The sequence below is a fragment of the Stigmatopora argus genome, chromosome 9 (genome assembly GCF_051989625.1).
Source record: "Stigmatopora argus isolate UIUO_Sarg chromosome 9, RoL_Sarg_1.0, whole genome shotgun sequence".
Taxonomy (NCBI): domain Eukaryota; kingdom Metazoa; phylum Chordata; class Actinopteri; order Syngnathiformes; family Syngnathidae; genus Stigmatopora; species Stigmatopora argus.
Genome location: NC_135395.1, coordinates 10,969,031 through 10,992,639, shown reverse-complemented (window position 1 = coordinate 10,992,639; position 23,609 = coordinate 10,969,031). Strand labels below are relative to the sequence as shown.

Genomic DNA, 23,609 nt, shown 5'->3' with positions numbered 1-23,609 from the left:
TTAGACATTTAAAAGGCGTAGAAATGAAAGATGCTGCAACATCAAATGTATGATAGATTCTTGTAAAATTGCATGTTTATTTTGCATCCATCGTCATTGAGTCACATCAGTGTTTATTTTAAGCATAAAACATAGAAAACATATTTCAGCAGTCTGTGTCCTCTTCGAGTCAGACTATTATTTGCATTTGATTGTTTTTTTTCTCATATAAAAGCATTTTTTCCCAGAAGATTGCGCTCGGCCTGTGATGTTGTTGCTATGGTGACAGACATCTCCACGCACCCACTGTAGAGAAGACTAAAAGCAGTCTTGATTGGACACGCAGACCTCAAACAACCTGTTGGACTACATTATGGTATAGTAAATTGTTTGTGTTGGATCATGATTTAGGAATACAAAGTCAATCCAAAGAGTCTAGTTTAATTTTGTTAGAATGAAAAGCTCATTTGGGAATTTATTTTTGCAGAATTCACATAACAGACATGGACCGTGAAAGTGGTTGCCTGGCAACCACCCCAAAGTGTCTCAGCTTCTAGCCCACTCACACAGGATTAAAAAAAAAAACTTTGTTCAAACACAAGCCAGGATTTTAATTCAATCGACTCGTGTCAGTATCCAGTTGATAATCAACAACAGACAGGATAAATGTCGACTCAAATAGGCTTTCGTGGCATGGGGGGAGAAGACATCTTTGTTTTTGGTGATTTAGCTAATTCATTTTTTTGTGTTTTTTTATGCTAATCCTCAAAATATGATCGTAGAAGTAGTTAGAAAACAAATACACATTTGGTAATGAAAATGGTTGCCTTCCTCTGACTTTTCAGGAACAGTTTTGAAAGACATACCTAAGAAAATATGACGTCTTAATTGCTTTCTGATGCTGTTCCTTTATTACCGGAGAGGCATTTATTAGAGCGGAAGCCACTGTTTGTATGTACAGCTGTGTGACTGCTTTAATGCCTAAACTGATTTAAATGGTCCATTTAGTGAGTGAGTCAGCAGCTCAGACGTGACAACACCCTGCCTTAAATAAACCATCTTTCAACTCCGCTTTTTTAGCCTGTTTTTATTATTGCGGCTGTGACCTGGAAAACGCTGCCTGTTTAAATGGTTGCAGTGGTTCAAAGGCCCATTAAAGACCCGCCGAGTGGTCTGGAGATACTTCGGAAGCCAAACCCGCTTTATGGGGTTAGGTTGGTCCGAGACCAGGATGACTGCATGGAGTCAGCTTCTCTGGAGGTCGAAAGTTGAAGTGCTTTAGGCCATGAAACCATGATGGAGTTAGTATATACTAGTATAATAATAACTTCACATTTTTATCCATGACAGTTTGCGTATGTAAAAAACAGGCTCTTGCAAGACTATATATGACTTTACAATGACATTCTCAACTCAACTCAACTCATTTTCTGAACCGCTTTACCCTCACTAGGGCCACGGGGAGTGCTGGAGCCTATCCCTATCCCGCCGGGCTGCCCTACTATGACATTAATTTATTTGAATTTATTTATTTATTTTGTAGAATTTCTAACTATTTCATACTAAAGTCCAACCCCAATGTTTTCTGTCTCCAGCAACACAGGATAAGGTGTCACCAATGCAATACTTTTGTAAGGGATGGCATGCAACATAAGATGAATCCTAGTTTGAAGTAGTTCCTTCTGCAGTAACATTATACATTAACTGGAATATTTCTCATCTGGAGAAAGTTCCAGGCGACATAGTTAAACCAACAGCACTATTAGTGTCCATCATGCGCTGCCAACGCACATTGAAATGTGACCCTGCATGGCACTGCACTGCGAGTACTTTAGAAATCCCAGTTGCATAGCAACGCTTTCTCCGGCTGCTCAGCCGAAATAATGAAATAAAACATATGCACAATACATAAATACCATTGGACTTGGAGAGCGGACATTTTCCATTTTCATTTGAAATGCCCTTGGAGGTAAAAGTTTGTAAAATACCTGCAAACAAAGTCTTTTTCTTTGCAGTCTTTTCACAAACGTTATTTCAAACATTTTATAAAACAAAAGATAATAATAAAAAAAAACACTATGCACTCCTTCGCTCGCGTATGAATGCTGATAGGTCCTCCCACAGTCATAAATGCTACATGAAATACTACTTATTTTAAAATAATGGAATGGCTATTACAGGCAATCCATCCTGGATGTCTATCATTGTCAATGGCAAGAAATGAAATAAAAATACAATAAATATATAAATAAACTTTCAATTGTGATTGGCCTGCCTCTTAACAAGAGCGTGTCTCTGTTTCAAAAATAGTTGCTTGCCCTACAAAGGGTCAAAGGTCAAAAGTGTCAACTTGTTAACTGCCCTGAGAGTTTTAATATTCGGGCGACAGTCACTCATGTATGTATGTGCTCCACATTTATGTATACACTTCCCCAGCTTTGCATACACTCAACAACTTGTGTAATGAGTGGTTTCAAACAACTTGGGTGAAATGACATTTTAATACAAGGGGTGAGAGCTCTTTGCCCTCGCAGCTTGTGAGAGTCAAGCCCCTAACACCCATATTGCTGAGTGTTGGCCTTTTTAAAAACAAGGGGAGGGCATGCCTGTACATTTGGCTGAAGATCACAAGGCTCTGTCTATTTATATCTTGGCTCACATATGCTTTTCTCAATGGCAAAAATCCAGAGCAAACAAGTTATCACCACTGTTCGACCCACTGATGCACGGAAGACTTGAAAAGAAATGCAAATGATCATTCATTTGAATTTTTATGAGCAGATGGGGTCAGTTTAGTGGGCAGACAGCGATTTGAAAGCTGATAGGACTTCTAAAAATACTCCTCCCTGGCAAGCGAATTCGTTAGGGAAGATAGTATGCAGATGCAAAATTCTCCAACCTTTCAATTTGTAACGCGTTAAAATGCGATGCCTGCGGTGACAAGTATGGGTTTCTGGCTCCCTCAAGTGGAATAAAGAGAAATTACCAATGGGGGTACAATTAACATTTTATTTAATCTGATTATGTATTTCCCCATTGTCACTTGAAATATCAATTCGACCAATGGTGACAATATTCCACGTTATTTTTGTCAGACTGCCAATCACAGGTTATATTCAATAGTTTTGGTTTGTTCCAAATGTTATCTTCCCCCCCAAAATGTGATATTGACTTTTTAAACATATTTATGAAAAAACAAGCCGTTTAAATTTAAAAAGAGCTATTTCAAAGAAAAATAATGATGAATGGATGGACAATCCATCTCTGTATGTTATTATCCAGCAACTTAAAATGGCCGACAGTTTACAACGCGTGTCCCCGTTTGTTTTCAGCCTTATCATGCATCTCGTAATTTTAAATAATATGTTTATCCGCTTGAGACGTCACTTCAACGTCAGAATTGCGCAACCGAAACACAACCACTTACAGCACATGCGTCAAATTGAATAAGTGGCGGGTGAAAGATGATGACAGCAAGCTACTTTATTCCAATACTTTAAGTTTGAATAACAAAGTATTACACCAATCAGGATGGTTGAAGGTCCCGGGTGTACATTAAACGGCGAGAAAATACGCTCGAGAGTCCAGAAAGGACAAAAAGTGAAAGAAATCAGAGGCAGCCTCTTCTCAACGAAGGTATGTTTGTGCTACATTTATAACACACGGTTGATGACTGTTGAATGGAAGTAGATTTGCAAGATGCCGAAAAATTAAAAGGCATCAATAATATTTGAAACTTGACAATCTGTCTCCGCATCGATGTGTAACATCGCGTGTTTTCAGGGAAACGATCAGGAGAGAATCGGCGTCATCCAAAGGCTGAAAGGTTCCCCATACACTGGCGTTGCAACTCTAGGAAAAGAGCTCTTCTTATATTTTGGTCCTAAAGCGTTGAGGTATGACTTATCTTAAAACATTAATACGTTTTAAGATATATTTGTTTAATGTAAATAAATGAAGGTTCATTCCCAGTCGGATTGGACGTCTCATGCCGTCAATGGCAGCAATTAGTTAAATCAAATCCCTATAAGAGTTAGGGAAAAAAAGGCAAAAAATCGTGCATGAAAGGGTCATGCAAGTTCAATAGGCATACAAAATTTCTGGTGAAAACCTAAAGGTTTTTTTTCCAAAAGTTTTCAATAAACTTAAAAAGTATGAGGATTCCCTGTACTTTTTGTCCATTGTCTATAATAAAAAAACTGGAAAGCTGTCTAATAAATCATTTTATGATCAGATTGAAAAAAAATATGCCAAACTTTGGTGTGAGGGAAGATCAGCTCTAAATATTGGTTATTGGCCTTCTTGACTTCAAATAATCAGCTTCATTATTGGACCTGAAAATATATTTATCAGCTGATCTCGAGTCATGAACCTGGCTTATTCAGGAACCAACTGACAGCTTCAATATCCAAGTAGCTGCCTCCACAAAGAAGACAATTGTTTCTTCTGACTGACACATGGCAATATATAATGGCTTCCGCTCTGCCAAAAATGCCTCTTTGTGCGTATCATCTCATGAATACACTTTTTGCTTTCATATACTTTCTAACACTGTAAATCCTCTTGTAGAGTCCACTTTGGCATGAATGGCTCTATGCGAATCAATGGCACAGAGAAAAAGCACGGCGGCAAAATCCCGGTGCTGGAAATCCACCTGACCAAGGACACTATATGCTTCTTTGACAGCACAGTGGAAATGAGGTAAACCAAAAACCTGAATGGATTGAGGTACAACAAGTTCAATTTGAGTAGGACATTATTAAAAAGGTTCCATCTTTATTTGTAAGAATATGATATCAATATTATGGTACTCGGACGTTTGGTCGCTGGACTTTTGTATGTATATACATATACATGTACTATATATTATATACATATATACACCTTTGTGTGTATGAATTGGAGTGAGCTATTTTGCATTCTCACAGGTTGAGTGACGACTGCGAGCAACGTTTTCGAGCTTTCCAGCCCCTAGATGTGTGCTCGCCAGCATTCACCCCCTCACGTTCAGCCGAGGCGGTGAGGCGCCACAGCGCCAGAATGCTCTGTGATGTCCTCCTCGACCAGGCCGTCATGCCGGGAGTGGGCAACATCATTAAAAACGAAGCCCTGTTCGACGCGGGTCTACACCCGGGCGTGAAGGTATGGATGATGGATGGTGTGCAGCCGGAGATAGTGGTGGTAGAAAGACAAAAAAAAAAGGAAGACAACCCACTCCACCGATCTTTCTGGTGTTTTATCGAGTGATGTGTTGCAGTGGGGAGTGAAATGAGGTGAAGTCAAAAAGTCATGCAGTGTGGCAAAAATGAGGGAATAACTTAAGGATTTGTTCTGATTCATAAAAACAAACAAATAACCAACTTTAGTCATGAGAAATCAGAGATTGGAATCGGATTTTGAAAATCAGGTTTTAAAATGTATTTATTTTTAAGTACTAACTTATTGGCTACCATTGAGAATGACAGAGACCCCATCCATTTTGACTGGGAGCCCAGTCAAATATTTATCCGATGCCAGTACATTCTGTACCTCAAAAGCTGACATGGACGAACTTTGTCATCCACTGATGTGCTTTACTCATACACAACTTCTGTTAATAATTTACTTCGTGTAAGGTATCATCTGTTTTATGCAGTAGTAAATAAAAAAAAACATTTTTTTTCCTCAGGTGGAGCAGCTGTCAGACGAGCAGCTTCACCACTTGGTGCAGATGACTCGGGATTTCACTCTTCTCTTTTACAAGGTGAGATGTTTTTCGGGAAACCTTCTCTCACCCTGATACAAAATATTCACAACATTTTCAGGGGAAGCAGACATTTTCTGTCACCAGCAGATATCTTGTATGCAGTTTGCTTTTTTTAGCCAATCTGGTCAACACCATAATTGAACATAATGATGACTTCACCTGGCATCTTTTTCCACGGATTGACCAATTCTCTCTTTGCCAGTGTCGCAAGTCTGGATCTGCGCTGTGGACACACTACAAAGTCTACAAGCGTCCCCATTGCAGCCGATGCTCCGGGGCTATCACCGTCTGTCGTCTCGGCGACAACGGCAGAATGACTTACTTTTGTGAGCGCTGTCAGAAGTATGATGCCGGCAGTGTCCACATCAGGTGGGAGCATATCATTGTGCTGGTGTACGTAAAGAAGGCCACAACGCAAATACTAAATTCACTAATACGAATAGTAAAATTGCTACTCCGGTAAGCGTCAGAGCCATTTTTCTGTCTGGAACAAAGCTTTCCACATTGCAGTTTCTAGTTTTGAGAAGCCATCTTTGGCAGGCAGATGGGCTTGGCAGGAAGTGTGAAAGTGTTGAGGGCGGCACCGACGCGCATGTTCACAGAGTGTTTGCCAGACAGGGTGCAGGCTCAACACCTCCTGCCTGGTGTTTGAACGAGGCTTAGTGAGGGCTCCCCGCTGAAAGCCCTTCAAACACATTACACAGCTGATGGAGCAATCTGCGAGGGAAGTCTTCTGCCGGCCGCCTCGGCACGACTTCATCCATCTATCCATCCATCCCTCATCCGTACTTGATTGGTGGCTTTCTTGTCAAACATAGTGGAGCTTTATGTCGCGGGCCTAACATTTAAATGCAACAGAGTGCCTGCTGCTGGTTTTGCTTCACCAGCTGTTACAAGTGGAAATGTTTAGTTGCCATTCTATTTGAAGAAAGGGGTGGGGCATGAATTATTTTTTATGTCATCCTATATACACTACTATTTTGATTAACTAATTAGAAATACTAAAATATTTAATGTCTAATCAACAAATATGTACATCCTACCTAATGTATTACGAACTCAGACAATTTTTATCAGTTATTTTGTTTAATTGTTTTCTGATATTTCAGTTTTTTTCCCCTTTTGTCATTTACCCAATTTATTTCCACTTGTATTTTGCTCATTTATTCATAGTATTGAAAGTATGGAGTCATTGTTCTGAAAATTGTTTTCGTTTTGGTTGCGTGAAAAAAGTGTGATAAAAGACTGAATTGTAATATGTCGAACCCTTTTGTTGTTTCAAGTAAACTTCCTGTAAGGAACACCCTGATTGGCTGGGTAGGAAGCAGAGGAGCACCCAATGAGAATGTGGCAAAGAAGGAGGAAGAGGACTGGGCTTGTCACCTCTGCACTCTCCTCAACCGGCCCAATGCCAAAAGTTGCGACGCCTGTCTCTCCCCCAGAGCTAAGGGTAAGACTAATTTTCAGTTGCTCTCATGTGGGATTCAGCGACTTTTTCAAAATGTTTAATTGGGAGCTGCTCCTTGGGTACTGGTATTAATTTATCTTAAAATATTGAACCTGTTAAATCATCCTATTAATATTTCATCCAGTCATTCATTTTACACACTGCTTATCCTCACAAGGGTTCAAGGGGTGCCGGAGTCTATCCCAGCCAACTATAGACAGTATGTGGGGAACACCCTGAATTGGTGGACAGCCAGTCGCAGGGCCAAATAAAGTTGTGACATTATGATGCTATTTGACTTGCAGGAGGACATTAAAGTATTCTCTCTTGTTTGCATCATAAAAGTGCACATAACTTTTTTTTTAAATATATATGAGAGCTTGAGAATGTACTTGCAATATGTCTCAATCTCTTCCTCTGCAGTCCACAAGGATGAAACCTCTGTGCCCTTCTCCTCCGATTTGGTGCGCTACGCTTACAACACCTTCTCAAAACCCCACGAGGACCGCAAACTCAACTGGCGCTCCGTTTTTGGGACGTCCACACTGGTTCTTTCCGACTTGAGCGCAACGCCCGGACCATCTCGTGGGGGACCGCCGGCCTCATCCAGTCAGCCGCATAAGAAAATGAGAATTGATGGCGGTCCCGCTAACAAGTTGAGGTGTGGGACTCACTCATGAATAACGATAACAAGACCTCCCTTGGTCTGAGGGTGCTCAAGTTTTATTTTCGAGTTATTTCCTACCTAACAAGAGAGGCGGCCTCCCCTGTTTGTCGGCGCACAAGAGCAGGCACAGAGCTGAGGTCCCCTCGGACCTCTGCATACATTTACTTAGGAAAAGAGTTGTCATGTGTTTTTATTTTTCTAGATAAAATGTTGTCTTGTGGTCACACAAAGTATTTTTTATAAAGGAAAGATAAAATAGTGAACTATTTATAGTTAATTAGATATTTTTTCTGAAACAGAAATTAGAATAAAATATTTTTTTGCAAAAAACATCCATTTCAAAAGGATTTGTTTTAATTTGTGTCTGCTCTCTTTTGTTAGTACGGAGACAACAGCAGGAGCACAATCCAGCCCATGCAGAGCTCCCCCGTGTGGGTCCCACGGTCGCCCGGCTCTCTTGCGAGTTGTCCACAAGGAAGGCGACAATAAGGGACGACGGTTTTACACTTGCTCACTGCCCCGGGAGACCAAGTGCAATTTCTTCGAGGTAAGAAGTCTCATTCCTTGCATACTTTCACTTTAGAGTCGTGTTACACTTGAGCCATTTCTTGTCTACCGATACCGATTCTGACACCTGATTTTAATTGCTATCATGGCTTGAATGGACCCTGCATAACTCGGCGTCTGCAATTGATGGAGCTAGATACCCAAATCGTTTGAATTGGGAAGTCGGCAGCAAATGGATTGGATCTAATGATGCTAAACTCACTCAAAGTAATAGTAGAAGGAAGGGTGATCAGATGCCACACAAATGGATGTCTACTAACATCTCTGGAAGGGCCCATGTGTACCTTTTTCAGGGCGATGTGCTTAGCTTAGGTCACCAGTGGTTGGAAAGCACATCTTGAAAAGTGTGTAAGTATTGCTCAGCATCAGCACATCATTTCTATTTATACTCCCCATTTTATTGTAATATCGGTGCAACACTAATTACAACTCAGACTGACATGCTCCCAGAATTGCTTTTGTTTAATTTCACATTTCATGTCAGGGCAGACACTTCAGGGACTCAACAAATTGTATGACAAGCTATTAAAAATCACTTTTCCAGGAAGATAGGTTACCTTCAAAGCATTTTTATTACCCTCGCTTTCTCTCTCTTCAGTGGGCTGACTTGCACTTCCCCTCCTGTCACCATGGCAAACGATGCGTGATAAGGACTGTGCTCAAGCTGGGACCCAACAACGGTCGTGACTTCTACACCTGCGGCTACCAAAAGGGTAAACAGTGTGATTATTTCCAGTGGGCGGAGAGTGGAAACAGTGTTTCTTTTCTGTCAGGTTGTTAGCAACAAATTAGGACTAAATTGCTGTTTAAACATATGACTAAAACCCACATGAATATGAACGCGTAATAGGTATAAGTTACCTTTATATATATTTATTAAAGACTCCAAACAAAGACAATTATTACTTTATTTTGGTTAATCTGTTACAAAAACATTTTCCACCCCAAAAGTATCACAAGCATTCCACCGACTTGAGAAGTGGCGTATCAGATTCGCAGTTTGACACCATGTAGTGAAACTGCAATAAGCCCGGCACCTTGTTACAAGCTGCACCTTTAGGAAAAAAAAGCAAAAAAAAGTTATACCTACTGTTGAACAAATACTTTTTTTTTTGGTTCCGATACCCAGCTTTAAACTTGTGTATCGAAACTAATATGTATACATAGTCTATATCAACTCAAACATTTAAAGGTTTGTAACTAAAGTATACCGACATACTTCTATTTCTTCTTGTAGCATTTATTCAGAAAGGATGTTTAAACTTAAACTTTCAGCCTTGGAATTGCCAGGGAAGCAAAATAGCTATACCTTCTCTTGGAGTGTCAGAGTTAATGGGCTGCATGTGTTTAGGCTCATGTAGTCATTTGTCACTGAGGTAGTTTATATGCTAGGTAGGTGTTGCTTTCTAAGATTAAAAAATGTCTTCCTAAAGTTGTGTTGCAAATTAACATTTGAGGATCAATTTTTTTGACTCCTACTTGGCTTGGAAAAAAATGTATCTTTACATTGATTCTAAATTTAAACCCAAAAATGTCACGAATATTGTCTCTCAGGTAAGTAATGATCACTTTTGGCATCTCAGTATGTTTGTGAGCATCAGCGTACGTGTGAATCCAAACACCCACCATAATGGCCTGTTGCGTTAGCGCAGATGATCGCCCCAAAGAAGTCTGCGTAATGCCTCTTAATCCTCGAAATGGCCATCTCGCAGGCTGCCGAGGGATCCGTTCCGGCCCTCATCATCTCCACCGCCAAAAAACTGTTGGCAGTGTGGCAATAGACATGTGTCAGGCCGACTAACGAGGGCTTGTCAAGGCCGCTAAACCGAGCTGTCACAGTCAGCTCGGGGTGCATTGCTGTCCCTTGAGGCAGAATACACGCCAATGCTATTCATTAGGCTAATCAAAGAACTCTTAGGTTGGTGTTCCATAACTTCAAGTTCAGGTTACAGGCCACTAAATATAAAGTTTTCAGAAAGTTTCTTACCGGACTGTAATTGCATTTCCCCCCGTTTATAAGTTGTATTTTTAGGGTTGTTGTCATTACACCGCCCCCCGAAAAAATCATAAAAAGTCATAGTCTTATGGAAGTCATAGAATTAACTCATAATTTTATCAAAGAAAATAAGTAGTAAATTACCTACCATTTTGAGAATTAAGTCATATTTTTCAAGAAGACAAAAAAGGCTGCAATCTTTCAAGCATTTTCAGGTCATAATAAGGATGTTTTTTGGTTTTGTTTCACCATGTTAAAAAAATTTATCATGCAAGAATAAAACTAGTTTTGAAATTTAAATGACACAACATAAATTCCATTTGTTTTTAGAAAAAGTTTCAATTCTTATTAAAAAAAATGTTATCCCCAGTTAGTCATAATCATACAAAAGTCCTAATCTTGGGTGAATCAAGTTATTTAAAGAATACACCCTCCCGGAAAAATGCTATTTAAAAGAAAAAAAAGAGGGACTACCTTGGCAGAAAGCGCATCATGACATCCCCGTCTCCGGTTGCTGCTGCCGCGCCGACTGAGCTGTCGGCGTATGCTCCCGCTCCCACAATAGGAGAGTCCCCGACTCGACTGTGTTGATGGAGTAGAACATGTTCTATTGTGCAGTGCAATTTCAGTGTACATTTTCTACTTACTACTAAAATAATTGAAATACCCTGGAATTTTATGAGTGAGTCCATTAGTGGATGTCCCCGCCGCTACGTGACCGTATCGGTCAAATGCGATAATACCTGATAAATAAATAAATAATAATTAATGTGAAATTTTCCTCATAGAATTTGGTCAAGGGGGCTTTGAAAAAAATATGGCATGCGTCCTTGGGACTTTTTCGGGCACGCTGTTTTGTGCGCCACATTTACCAAATTTCACAGGTTTTATGACTTTAATCAGTGACATAGTGCAGTAAAGAAGAAAAATACATTTCAAACTTTTGAATGCATTCTTAAAATATAGTTTCAGCTCATGGCAATCCATAAAAACTCACCAATAGTGTCATGGGAGTGAATATTAGTATGAAGTCGCTTTTCCAGTCCAATGTTGGCAATAGGTTTGTAGGGACGGCAGGATTTGGTTGGGTTTGGAAAAACATTCTTTAGAAATAAAGAAAACAAAAACAGAAGAGCAGATATAAAATTAGAAAAAAAAAATAGAATAATTTGAATAAATATTTGAACAAGTATCACAACACAACCGTTAAATTAAACCTTAAAACTAAAAGACGATTGTACGAGCGTGAAGGAATAATAATTTGTCACCCGTGCTGAGAAGGTCAAGATAAATTAAGGAACCAAAACGCCTCCAAACCTAATAGCCTCTCTTTTTTTTCATTTTTTTTAAATGAACAACATCATTATTAAGTTGTCAGTCAAGTTCACAGCCCACTATCTTTTGGAAGCAGCGTGCCCGAAGCTAACACCATGTTAATCAACATACCGGTGTACTCACCTTTCGGTAATTAGGTTGGCAGCTGCCCTTCAGCCACTGGGTGAACATATCCAGCGACTTGACGGTGGTCAGGTCCTCGGTGACGAAGCCCATGTTTTCTGCAAATAATGTCGCTGCATACGTAGAAAAATGACATGAGAGCCAATTTTACAGACCTAATTTGCTCTCCGTATCATAAGTGCGATCGTCACCGAGAAGCGACCAAGCGTTAACATGCAGCGGCTGAAACCGCAGCGCTCAATATAGATGCCTTTAGGTTGCTTTAAATTAGTTTACGAATGAATTTCACACAAGATGGCTTTGAACACCAATTTAAAGACATAACGAGCGTTAGTTTTTCAGCACATTTTCTGTGGTTCGCTTTTTATTTTCAAGCAATTTTTGTGTGTGTTGAATAGGCGTGAGAACCTTTGGGAATTTTCCTATATGATTTGCGATACAAGGCTCACAATAACAATGATTTCACAGTATGGCCATACAACACAATTTATTCCTGGCTAGTGGCCATCGCACCAATTTATTTTTTACACCAAGTGGTATGATTCACTGCAGTCACATTATTCTATGTAAGAAAATCATACCTCAAATCTTTGAGGCGGAGAAACTCAAAAAACAAAACATTAAATTATTAACCTTTTTCGGTTACTTCAGGCAAAAATAACACCCGGTTACTACCAAGTAATTATTTAAAACAGAAAGATATCCAAAAACATGTTAGTCAGCTGAATTAGAGAAAAAAAAGACCAAAATATTTTACAGATTGTCTGCTACAGTGCAAAAAAAACCCCAATTTTTTCAATATAGAAACTTATTTTCTCTGAGGTTTGCATTGTAGAATATCATCGATTGATTTCGCGACCATGTAATGGCAATTCTTTTAACGCCATGTTGCGAGATAATCGTTAAGGTGAGCCTTGTTTCACAAATCGTATCGGGAGGTACCCAGCCGCAAGTTGACGAACGTGATGTGGGTGAACTCCAGACCTTCATGAAGAGATGCATTCCAGATAATGGATGGGTAAACGAGACCTGGTTCTGTCCCACCAATAAAGATGGATTTAGAGCAGAGGTGGCTAAACAATATATTCCACAAAGGGTCGCAGTGGGTGCAGGTTTTCATTCCAACCCATAAAGAGGACACCTTTTCACCAATCTACTTTTCAGTGTTCAAAACAGGGTCCAGAATTTCTTACCAATTTACTGTTTTCTACCAGGATGTCTCACTACTGAAACGATAACTGTCTCCGTTCATGTTAAATGATGTGCACTCCCATTATCTGAGGAAATATGACATCTAATCAGTCATTACGAAGGCAGCCAGACATAGCCAAGACGATATGCTCCAATTTAAACCGAGTATCACAATGCCATTGAAGTGACTGGTTATCGGAAGGACTGTCTGAGACACTAGTGGGATTTACCCAACACATAAGTGAGGTTTCACAATGTTGAAATGTCTGGGGAGAAACAAACCAAAAGAAAATATCTCGTTAGTGGCTGTTCTCCAGGAGAAAATGCCTTAACGATGGCAGGAGATCAGGGAAGAAATGTCCAACTTGACTGGGAACTGGAATATATGCAGAAGGAGAATATCTCCGAAAGATGTAGAACCTTGAAGAAAATCACACCAGATGACACTGCCACTGTTTAACAACTTGGAAGCGGCAATTTGGATGGATCCGACAGCAGAAGATTGGGCTAAAACATTGCCTGGTCTGATGGCTCTCTATTTCTGCTGACACGTGATTAGTGCCAGAATGTACTGTACACAACATGAAAGCACAGATCCATCCTGCCTCGTAACGAGTTTGGGATCAGGCGATGGGATTTTTTTATGTGTCCCTGAGTAACAAAGGCATAGCCTTTCCCCTGTGTGTTGCTATTGAGAACATCACTTGATGACTGGCCAGTAGTTACCAGAACTTGGAAAAAGAAAACTATCTGATCTCACACCAGAGTTGGTGCTTCAAATTAGGGCATGGCTTGGGTTTCAACCTATATTGTGGATTATGGTTCCAAATTACTATGATTTATGAAAAATAAACCACGATTTTTCGCCCCATCTTTGAGCCCTGTTTATTAAAGCCCAGTACGGTGTATGTATCTATACAGTCTGTATTTTGATGTACCATTTGTGGCTTATTGTTCTTTGCAGTTAGTATACAAGCAAATGCCGTTTCCTGGTACATACCTGTCAACCTCTGCCGATAACTGCCCTTATAAATAATTATGATTCCCCTTACAAACCCCCAAAAAAACGTACAACTCGTACGGTGTTTGTAAGGTTTTTGGGGGGTTTGTAAGGGGAATCAATCATTTATAAGGGCAGTTATCGGCAGAGGTTGACAGGTATGTGGTAAAATATGGTGGATTTGGCTTATATTACCCGTTTGGCAAATTTGAATGGACATTATTCTTGTGTGGAAAACGGCATCACTTGATGCATCAAGTTTGTAAATTCATCGTTTGTGTACCTGACTCTCCGACAAGCATGCTGTGTTCTGTGTGCTCCATTATGGCTCTTGCTACACCAATGGCATTCTTGATCCTCTTTAAGTCGGCCACAGCCCCCACTTCCATCGTGTTGCTGCACAGACATAAAAAAAAATGGTATTCCCTCTTTTTTGCGTTTTTTATTTTTTCGTACCCGTCCATGATCAATGCGTCCAATGTCGTCTCCCCGGTCTCGTCCGGGCTCCCGCCATAGCCCACACTACCATCGCACTGCTCCTCTTGGCAGCGATCGCACCCCTTTTCCACGGCGTCTAAGACCGAGCCGCCAGCCTGTAGAGTCGCCCATGCTGTAGGACAAGTCACACACAGTACAGATAACACTTAGCCGTTGACATTCAGATTTAAATTAGAATTAATAGGGTCAACCTGCGACCTTGACAAGCGTTTACATGGAAACTTTTTCTGATGAATGTCGCTAACAACACATTTTCTTGCTTGTGTAATTTCATACTTGAAGAGTGGTTAGGCATCAAAGAAACACCCCAAAATAATTGTACAAAAGCAATTCAAATGCCACTTTTCTAAGTGATATTCATTATGAAATTCAACCTGTTGCACATCAGCGGCCAAATTGCGTTTGCAAGAAGACCTGAAGTAATCTGGTGGCAAACATCTTCTGTTCCCTCCGCCTTTTAATGCTTTGCTCTCTATAATGTCGCTATATTTTTTTTCCCTGTTAACTCCCATCATGTTCAGATTTCATCTGTCGGGGTGGCGATGTGGCACACACCTCGTAGAAAGCCGCCTCGACAGATAAAGCCCCGAACAGGTGCTAGTGTAACGCTTCCAATCTGCTCCTTCCCAATGCATCAACCCTGATGCACAATTCAACGGAGCAAGAGAAGACCGAGCATTGCATGTTTTGAAACCCACTTGGTTTTAAATGCAGTCTCTGACAGAAAAGTTTCAGTTTTTTATCAGAAAGTAGATAACAGGGATAATGGATTTGAGCTTGGAATCAGCTCAAAATCCTAATGTGATGCCCTCAAAGCTACCTCTTTCGTATTATCCTACAAAATTTCCACAATGTGTACTGAAGCTCTCTATCCAAGAGTAATGGCGGTAGCAGACCAAATATCAGTGAGCCAACCTTGTGATATTAGAACGAAAATATTTAAAGGGTGCAACTTTGAAAAATAAATAACATGCATTGGAAATGAAGAAATCTCGACAAACTCGAGACTAACTAATCATGTCACAGTTGTTGTTTTTGAGTTTATCTAACAAATGGATAAAAAAACCCTGACAATCAGTCCTTATTGATGAACATTTTGTTACCTCACTATTGCGACATAGTATTGGTTTTACGTTGCCTAGCAACTACGTACGCTCAAATTGTCGCTCTCTACGTATACGCTCTATTCCGCGTTCCGATTCATTCGATCACGTGAGCAAGACTTTTGATTACGTCGGTTAATACAATCAAGGCGTCAAAAAAAAACAAAGTACCTGCAGCCGTTGCATTTTTGAAGCTCCAAGTGTTTATAACCAACGGCAGTGACGTTTGTGCAAACGTGGGAAAACATATTAAAGTGAAATATATCATCGATGTCGACATCTTGTTCTGAAAAGAAAGCGCAAGAACATTAAAACCTATAACACGGCTATTTAAATTTGTAAATTATCCGTACGTGTTAGAAGGATTATTCATGTACATAATTTCAAATAATGAATGACTAACTCTTGTTTTTGCGGAACTGGTCGTCACTTTGTGATGACGTCATTGACCGAGGAGTCGAGCGTTCTTAAAGTGACGGTCTCATTTGGACATTGAATAGTAAATGTAAAATAAATAAATGTGTATTATATATAAAATAAAATAAAAACATACATATATAATTTATATATATATACTACATATAATAATTATTATATAATAATATTATATTATATAATTGTTATTATTATTATTACTATATATATATATATATATATATATATATATATATATATATATATATATATATATATATATATATATATATATATATATATATATATATATATATATATATATATATACGGTTTTGATTGACATCTGCAGTTATTTGATGTTGGTCAAAGTCTGCAAGATACTGTATTGTGGGAAGACCAATGTGGTCTTCTCATAATATACTCTATATTGCGAGTACTAGTGCACATTGTCAATATTTAATGATCATCTCAAAATCTCTACAAATGTCAAAAAGAATCCTCCCAACACTAGTTCCTTCACTGGGCCTGTCAATTTCCTCTACAACAGCATCTACGAAAAAGTCTGCCATGTAAATTCCATGTAGTAAATGAACACCAGGCTTTTTGATGGTTCCTTTTGCAAATCCCCAGATTGAAAAGCAACCTGTCAATCACTCGGTGTGGCAATTTCTGGGTACCCCCTGATATAATACAATTTGTGATACAAGACTTATATATATATACATACATATAAATATATATATATATATATATATGTAGATATATATATATATATATATATATATATATATATATATATATATATATATATATATATATATATATATATATATATAGTGAAGTAACTATCATCCATTTATTCCCGTGATGTGTTCTGCAACCATTATTTGATAGGATACAGTGGAAAACATACCGCTTTGTTCCCTTATTAAACAGAGACATCTTTTTAAAATGACTTATCGATTCCTGGTGGGAGCATTTCGATAACCTGTTAGGATACAAAGTATTGTGATATATCACTATATCGATATAATGTTGCACTCCTTTCAATCACAATAGACTTCACCTTTTGCCCATTGCCATTTCTCCCATAACAAAAATAAAAACACCCAACAGGGGCTTGTTATGCTCACCCTTCCCATGTGAACCATTTTTTATTTATAACATCCATTGGTTGGATGGCATTAGCATTAATTACCATCGTAGCTATGGAACCAGCAGGCTCCCCTGGGCTTTTTCTATTGGAATCCTTCATCCAGGTGATGTCGCGTCTCCACACTCATTATTGACTTGCAGAGTCACTCAGAGTGTTCTGGTTGGGAGGGATCGAAAGTAAGGAGGAACAGCTCGGGGCGCGCCTTTGTGGTGTTCCTGTCTCGAATTTTTCGCTCACAGAAGCCCTGGGTAGATGTCTTGGCTTCGGACGCTCTGTTTGTGCTTGGCAAACGTCAATAGGCGGACTTGTTGCTGGCTGTTTGTCAATCAGCTGTCTCTGGCTGCTCATTAAGTCCATGCTGTATGATGCTGGCAAAAGAATTGTGAAGTGCAACTTATGGTGGGAAGCAGTATTTATGCTTTTCTGTAGCGTCGACGGGGCAATTAGATGTTTTAGTTTCAACCCACTTTGTTGAAAATTTTCAAAGACTAAGCTGGTCTCAGGAAAATCTGCATTTTTAAGATTGTGTCCTATTAGTTATTCTTGCAGGGGAAGAAGGCCTGTCAAGTCGCCACTCAGGTTGTTGTTGTTCTCGTGGACACGACTTTGAAGTCCTACTACTCTGTTATTCGTGTACCAATCATCTCGAAACCAGGTAGCTATGTAGCTTGGCCAGTATCTATCGATTCTCGGAGCCCGATTTCATTGTTTTTTTTCGTGGCAGGGCTGATTAGTTAATCACGGAATTTTAGTTACAAGTCAACCAGTAAAGGGAAGCCTTCTGCACAATTTTTTTTTTAATATTGTTATGACTATGTCAATGTAGGCCGGGTGATTATTATTTTTCTATACCTAAAGGCATTTTTATTCAGCTCACCAATACAGACATTTGAGCTCAACCTTCCAGCTGGTTTTATACCCACAATGCCTTGTCTGCATCATCAAAAAAATGAGCTCTCCTATTTACTAAACAGTGTAATCACATCTAACACTATCTTAGGTAAATTTGTCATTTTTAACACTTGTATGCCATAATTTAGCTTTATGACATGTAACCATGTTTAATTGCATACATGTGTATTTTATTGTAATTTACTACAATACTTTTGTTGCACGATTTACATGTTTTTTGTGACCGCGAGGTCAATGAAGCATGGACAAGTCGTTGAAAAGTCAAGTGATTGAATCTAAATATGTATTGCTGCATTTTCCTAGTCCTTAAAAAAAGTTCATTTTAAAATAACACTAATGTAGTGTGGCTCTTGATAACATATCTTAACTACATTATTTCTAAATATATTATTTCTATAAATGTACTAAAACTCTGACCATCTACATTGTATATCACACCCATAAAGCCAAACTTTTGTCAGTTCCCTCCCCCCTGCTGTTTGAATGTTGAGGGAGACTGAGTGAAGCAAACAAGCTGTGCTGAGAAACTTTTTTTGGCTCAAATGTGCTAACATGGCACTTCACCGCTTCACCATGAGCTCACGCTGGGCCCAGAATATTTTTTTTCCACTCACCTTCTCTCAAAATAGCGTCTCTCCCGCCACGCGCGCCAAAGAGACAAGTGGATGGACTAGAATGACTTCCTCACAGCAAACAAGATCAAAACGTAACAGCGTGCAGGCAGGTGGGGAGGCTACTAACAATGTAGTCCAACCTTGAGAGGCACCTTTACATTATTCATACGATACATACCATTTTCTCAGATATTTTATTCATTGTTCTTTTCTACTTTAAACACACTGGAGAGAGTGTCATAAAGAGATTGCAAGAACAGAAAATAGATGAGCGCCACGTCTCAGAGAACATCACTGCTTTGAAGCGATTACTTCAATAAACACAAGCTGCTTATTTATTTTGCGAGGCAGCGACGAGTCGTCTCAGGTGAAAAATAGTTGAGACATTTAAGAGATGAAATAACTTATTGTCAAGCAATCAAATGAAAAACAGCAAAGTAACAATATCCAGAGAATTTTAGGATTACATTATAAACAGAAAAAAAGAATAAATCAATATAAATATCTAGATATTCAACACAATTAAAACAAACAACGCTAATTTAGACTTCATTGGCAAAAAAAGTAAAAGTAAAACAACTTAATAAAACCAACATGTGAAGCAGGCCCCAAAAAGAAAACAAATTACATTATAATATATAAAAAAATGCACAAACACTGGTTTTAGTTGAAAAATACAAAAACCTTACAATACTGTCGCTTCTGTGTGATTTGTTTTGCTGTTGCATGCATTTTCTTTTTTCCTTTTCTGTTTGTTTACTTTTGCGATGCACACCAGATGGGATATTTCTTAATTTACATGTGCGTTTCCTTTTGTATAAACACGCGTTCGATGCATGAATCACAATCTTTGTCTTTCAAACGCTTAAATGACAGCCTGAAAGGGAATTGTATGTCAGCAAAAATGTATCTTCATGTAATCATTATTTTTATTTAGCTTTGCCATCTGCTGGATAATATCCATCATCTAAGTACACAAATTAGAGACAGAGCATTGAGCATAGCATTTTAAACATTTTTTATGATGCTATTGGATTTATTTTCTGAATAAAACAACATTTATGTTAAAAGATGAGTGAAACAGCTGTCAGAAGTGTGAAATGTGAAATAAGCCTGCATACTGCTTTCACAGTAGTCTGTAGGGATGTATCTGTCTTCAGAGAAGAACGTGACCCAAATCTTTCAGGCACCACTTGGCAAAAGAATTCCCTGTTGACGTTTACGGCAAACACGTCAAGAGTTGTTCTGATAGTTCGTCTTTCATGCGCTGCCAAAAAAACGCACTGAGGTTGCAAATGATTCAATTATTTCATGGCTAATCTACACCACGTTTTGGCGACAAATGCCTGCGCTAGTGTTATGTTTAAAGCGGCCCTAAACAAAATGTTCATTTTTATCTAGTGTCATGAATGCCAGTCAATTTGTTAACTGAGAGATTACTTTAGTGGGAAATTTTTGTCTCTTGGGAAATTTTGGTAGCAATCTGTTGGTTCCTTTATCAAACTGTCTTTTTTAAAATTATATCTGCATTCTTGGTGGGGGCATATTGACGAACTAAAGGGCGATTTAGCGATACTATATTGGATTGGATTGGATAACTTTATTCCACCGGCTGCCACTTGAACGGCGCCATTTTGGTTTTGGTAGCAAAAACGGATACAGACTCAAAAGACGTAAAGTTGGACAAAAACTGGAATTGTCACACCTGTGGCGTACAGGCAAAATAGTTGACTGCCAATTATCATATCTGTCAACCTCTGCCGATAACTGCCCTTATAAATGATTATGATTCCCCTTACAAACCCCCAAAAAACCTTACAAACACCGTACGACTCGTACGGTGTTTGCAAGGTTTTTTGGGGGTTTGTAAGGGGAATCATAATCATTTATAAGGGCAGTTCTTGGCAGAGGTTGACAGGTATGAATTATACACAGTCAGCTAGGGAACATCATCAACAAAAGTATGAATGCAGAAAGAGAAACAGTGAACACCCGCATTGCATGACAGCCATGTAAAAACAGTGTGACTCCAGCTTATACGGGATCACGACCAAATTCCGTGTTTCCATTTTTGGCGTTGTTGAACGGCCCCGCCCATATTGTTGTCATACTCCACGGATTAACAGCGGATTTGTTAAGCACTCGTGGTGTGTAAAACGTGTGTTGATGTGTCGCTGTGGGGAAAACGACAGAAAAATGTCTCGTCATGAAAGCTTCATAGCTAATGCTGTTACCACAGTAACAAAGCTAAAATAGCCAGATTCATTTTGAGGCTTGGAAGGAGTGTCAAATGACTGTCTGATGTGGTTTTTCATTGACATGCAGTTTCATCGCTTGCCATGTATGATATTTTTACCAGAGCCCACAGGGGAAGTGGGCTTTGTGGTATACATTTTATGACATGTTGAAAAAGATGTCATGCCTTTTGTGTGTTTGTTTTGTAAATTCGAGGCATACATATTGAGGAAATTTGAAGGAAACATTCTTGTCTTTTGAACATCAAAGATAATTTTGAGTTTTCGATTGATGTTTTCGAAACCTTAAAGACTATTTAAGGTCTACCTTTGACTTAGACTTCTGTGAATGTAGAAAATATCTTTGAAAAAAAAAAAAAGAATACATCTGTGTTGATTTTTGTAAACATTCCAGATAACCATAGGCAGGGTACATTCTGAGCCGGTTTCCAGCCAATCTCATCTGTTTTAAACATCAAATACTATTTCATCACTCAGAATTGTTAATACATATCAGTGGTTGATGCTTTTTCTTAAGCAGCAATGATTACATATTGAGCAACCTTGGTGGAATTACCTGAACTCGGAAAAGCATATTGCTCTTAAAGAATTGTATTCTGGGCATCACTCATATCGTTCCCTGTTGTCTTTTTTGTTGGAAGCAATTTGGTGATAAACGATTATGAACATGCACTAGCCTTTTGCGTGACAACCAATTAAAACGTTGAGATGTAAAGCAGGTGATTACTCTTAGTTCTTTAAATGCTGAGTTCATTTTTTTGGAAGAAAGACATAATAAATCCATACAGTTACCTGATCCTAATGCAATGGTGCTTGAGATCCAGAGGATGGGGCTGAAGCATTAACCACTGTGCTGCTGTGTTGCTCTGCACATGCCCTCCAGTGCTAATGATGATGCCGCTGCCTCGCTTCGGTCGGTAAATGAAATTGTAGCTCCCATCGAGACTGATAGATGACATTAAATTACATTTCCAAGTGGTCCAAAGTGCAACCGGAAGCCTGCTGAGGTGTCGGGAATCTTTCATTTACACAGTGGACGTCATCCATGCCGGGATGCCACTTAAGAGTACACTTCTATTTCAAAAATTGCAATTTTTCACAAGTGTAATATTGCTACTAGTGAAAGTGTTGTGGTAAAATAATAATAATACTTATTCGCAAACATCAAATCCATTTATCCTTTCAATGACCCTGAAATGTCAAACAAATTTAAGCCTTTCATTGGACATAACAGACGCGCTTTTAGGAAAAAAAATCTTTAAAAAAAATAAAATAAAAGAAAACTTCTGGAACGAGGAGATGCGGAAGGAAATACAGTTTTTTGGGAGCCTGTAATCAAGGTGCAGCAGATATGTTAGTTCTGCGGCCAAGTTTAAGTCATAATTTTGATTGATTGTATTTTTGTTACCGTCGTCTTTAGTCTTCTAGAATCATCCATCTGGTTGCAGCACACGGTCGTGCGGAATGTTGTCCCTTAAATATCCGTTTTATAGCGCAAATCTATGATCTATGCTAGAATTACTAGCTAGCATTACAACTCTTAGAATTTCAAGTCTTTTTTTCATTTGTGTGATAAAAAAGTTTGGAAAAAGTACATCTTAACTGTACATTTGAACCAACTTTTCTCAGAGGCTATACTCCCTAGGAAGAAATATAAATACATAGCAGAGTCCAAATTCCTTCTAGCCAATAAATTCTGAGGTCTAAATTATCCCCCAACTGACTTTCTTTTAGGAAAAAGGTGGTAAATGTATCACAAAACCACTGGTAGGACTTTGGGGAGTTATAGTCCTCTTCATACATAAGAGAGCAAGATGAGGCCTTTTTTTTTCCTTTCCTCCCTAGCATTGGCATCTTTATTTCCTTTTCATTTTTTTTTTCTCCGGCTATTTGCGGCTCGCCTGAGAAGCTCTGATAAGACGTACGAGCATCTCAAAGGGGGGAAAAAGCACAGCGTGACGAGGCAGGAGGAGTGGAATCGTTTGATGGAGATGCCGATTGCGGTCCCCGTCTGTTTTGTGAACCCGTGTCGCTACCGGACAACATCTGAAGTGGTGCTTTTTTCTTGTTTTTAAGTCTTATCGCAACAACAGGGCAGTGTGGATTAAAAGCACCCGAGGTGGCTCACCTGGAAACTCGCAGGCTTACAGCACTCGAGGTTTCAGTGTGCAAACTGGAGTTTAGAAGCGTGTATAAAAGTTATTTAATAAGTGTCAGCAACGTATCTCCGATACAGACCAGTGCAGTTTCGAGTCTGCCATGTCTTTTGTGTGCTTTGTTTCAACTATCTTGCATGGAAAACTGTGTGGAATCAGATTTGGGCCATAAACTATTCAAACTAAACTTTTGGCGTCAAACAAAACGTTGCAATCCGCCAACAAAAAAGTATTGCAAAATAATGAAATTCAAGCCAGGCAATCTGGAAAGTGAAACTCAATTTATAATGTTTACAATTCAGTTTTTAACGTTTTATGCTTATGACTTGCTCTCACTACCAAACATTCTTGTCTATGTCATTCATCTTTTTGCTTGTGAAACACATTTACGATATTTGAAAAAACATCATGGGTGGGCGTCAAAATTAAATTGTAGTCTAGTGTCGT

At 39.0% G+C, this 23,609-nt stretch overlaps 2 protein-coding genes across 3 annotated transcripts; one reads left to right on the top strand and one right to left on the bottom strand.

The window, feature by feature from the left end:
- The first annotated feature begins 3,382 nt into the window (after window positions 1-3,382).
- Window positions 3,383-9,838, top strand: neil3 (nei-like DNA glycosylase 3). The gene is made up of 10 exons (XM_077610304.1): window positions 3,383-3,615; window positions 3,763-3,875; window positions 4,549-4,680; window positions 4,908-5,121; window positions 5,648-5,722; window positions 5,928-6,094; window positions 7,009-7,175; window positions 7,596-7,833; window positions 8,221-8,386; window positions 9,005-9,838. The coding sequence occupies exons 1-10, from the start codon at window positions 3,511-3,513 to the stop codon at window positions 9,185-9,187; spliced, it is 1,560 nt and encodes a 519-aa protein (XP_077466430.1). The 5' UTR covers window positions 3,383-3,510; the 3' UTR covers window positions 9,188-9,838.
- Window positions 9,301-16,091, bottom strand: aga (aspartylglucosaminidase). Of its 2 annotated transcripts, none has more exons than XM_077610305.1 (10): window positions 16,056-16,091; window positions 15,824-15,938; window positions 14,508-14,661; window positions 14,335-14,447; window positions 11,861-11,973; window positions 11,400-11,505; window positions 11,070-11,145; window positions 10,877-10,984; window positions 10,033-10,166; window positions 9,301-9,460 (listed from the first exon to the last, which is right to left on the bottom strand). In XM_077610305.1, the coding sequence occupies exons 2-10, from the start codon at window positions 15,930-15,932 to the stop codon at window positions 9,360-9,362; spliced, it is 1,014 nt and encodes a 337-aa protein (XP_077466431.1). In that variant the 5' UTR covers window positions 15,933-15,938; window positions 16,056-16,091; the 3' UTR covers window positions 9,301-9,359. The 2 variants fall into 2 exon arrangements, with proteins under 2 accessions (XP_077466431.1, XP_077466432.1); XM_077610306.1 differs by lacking the exon at window positions 16,056-16,091 and adding an exon at window positions 16,006-16,045.
- Between the last annotated feature and the right edge of the window lie 7,518 nt (window positions 16,092-23,609).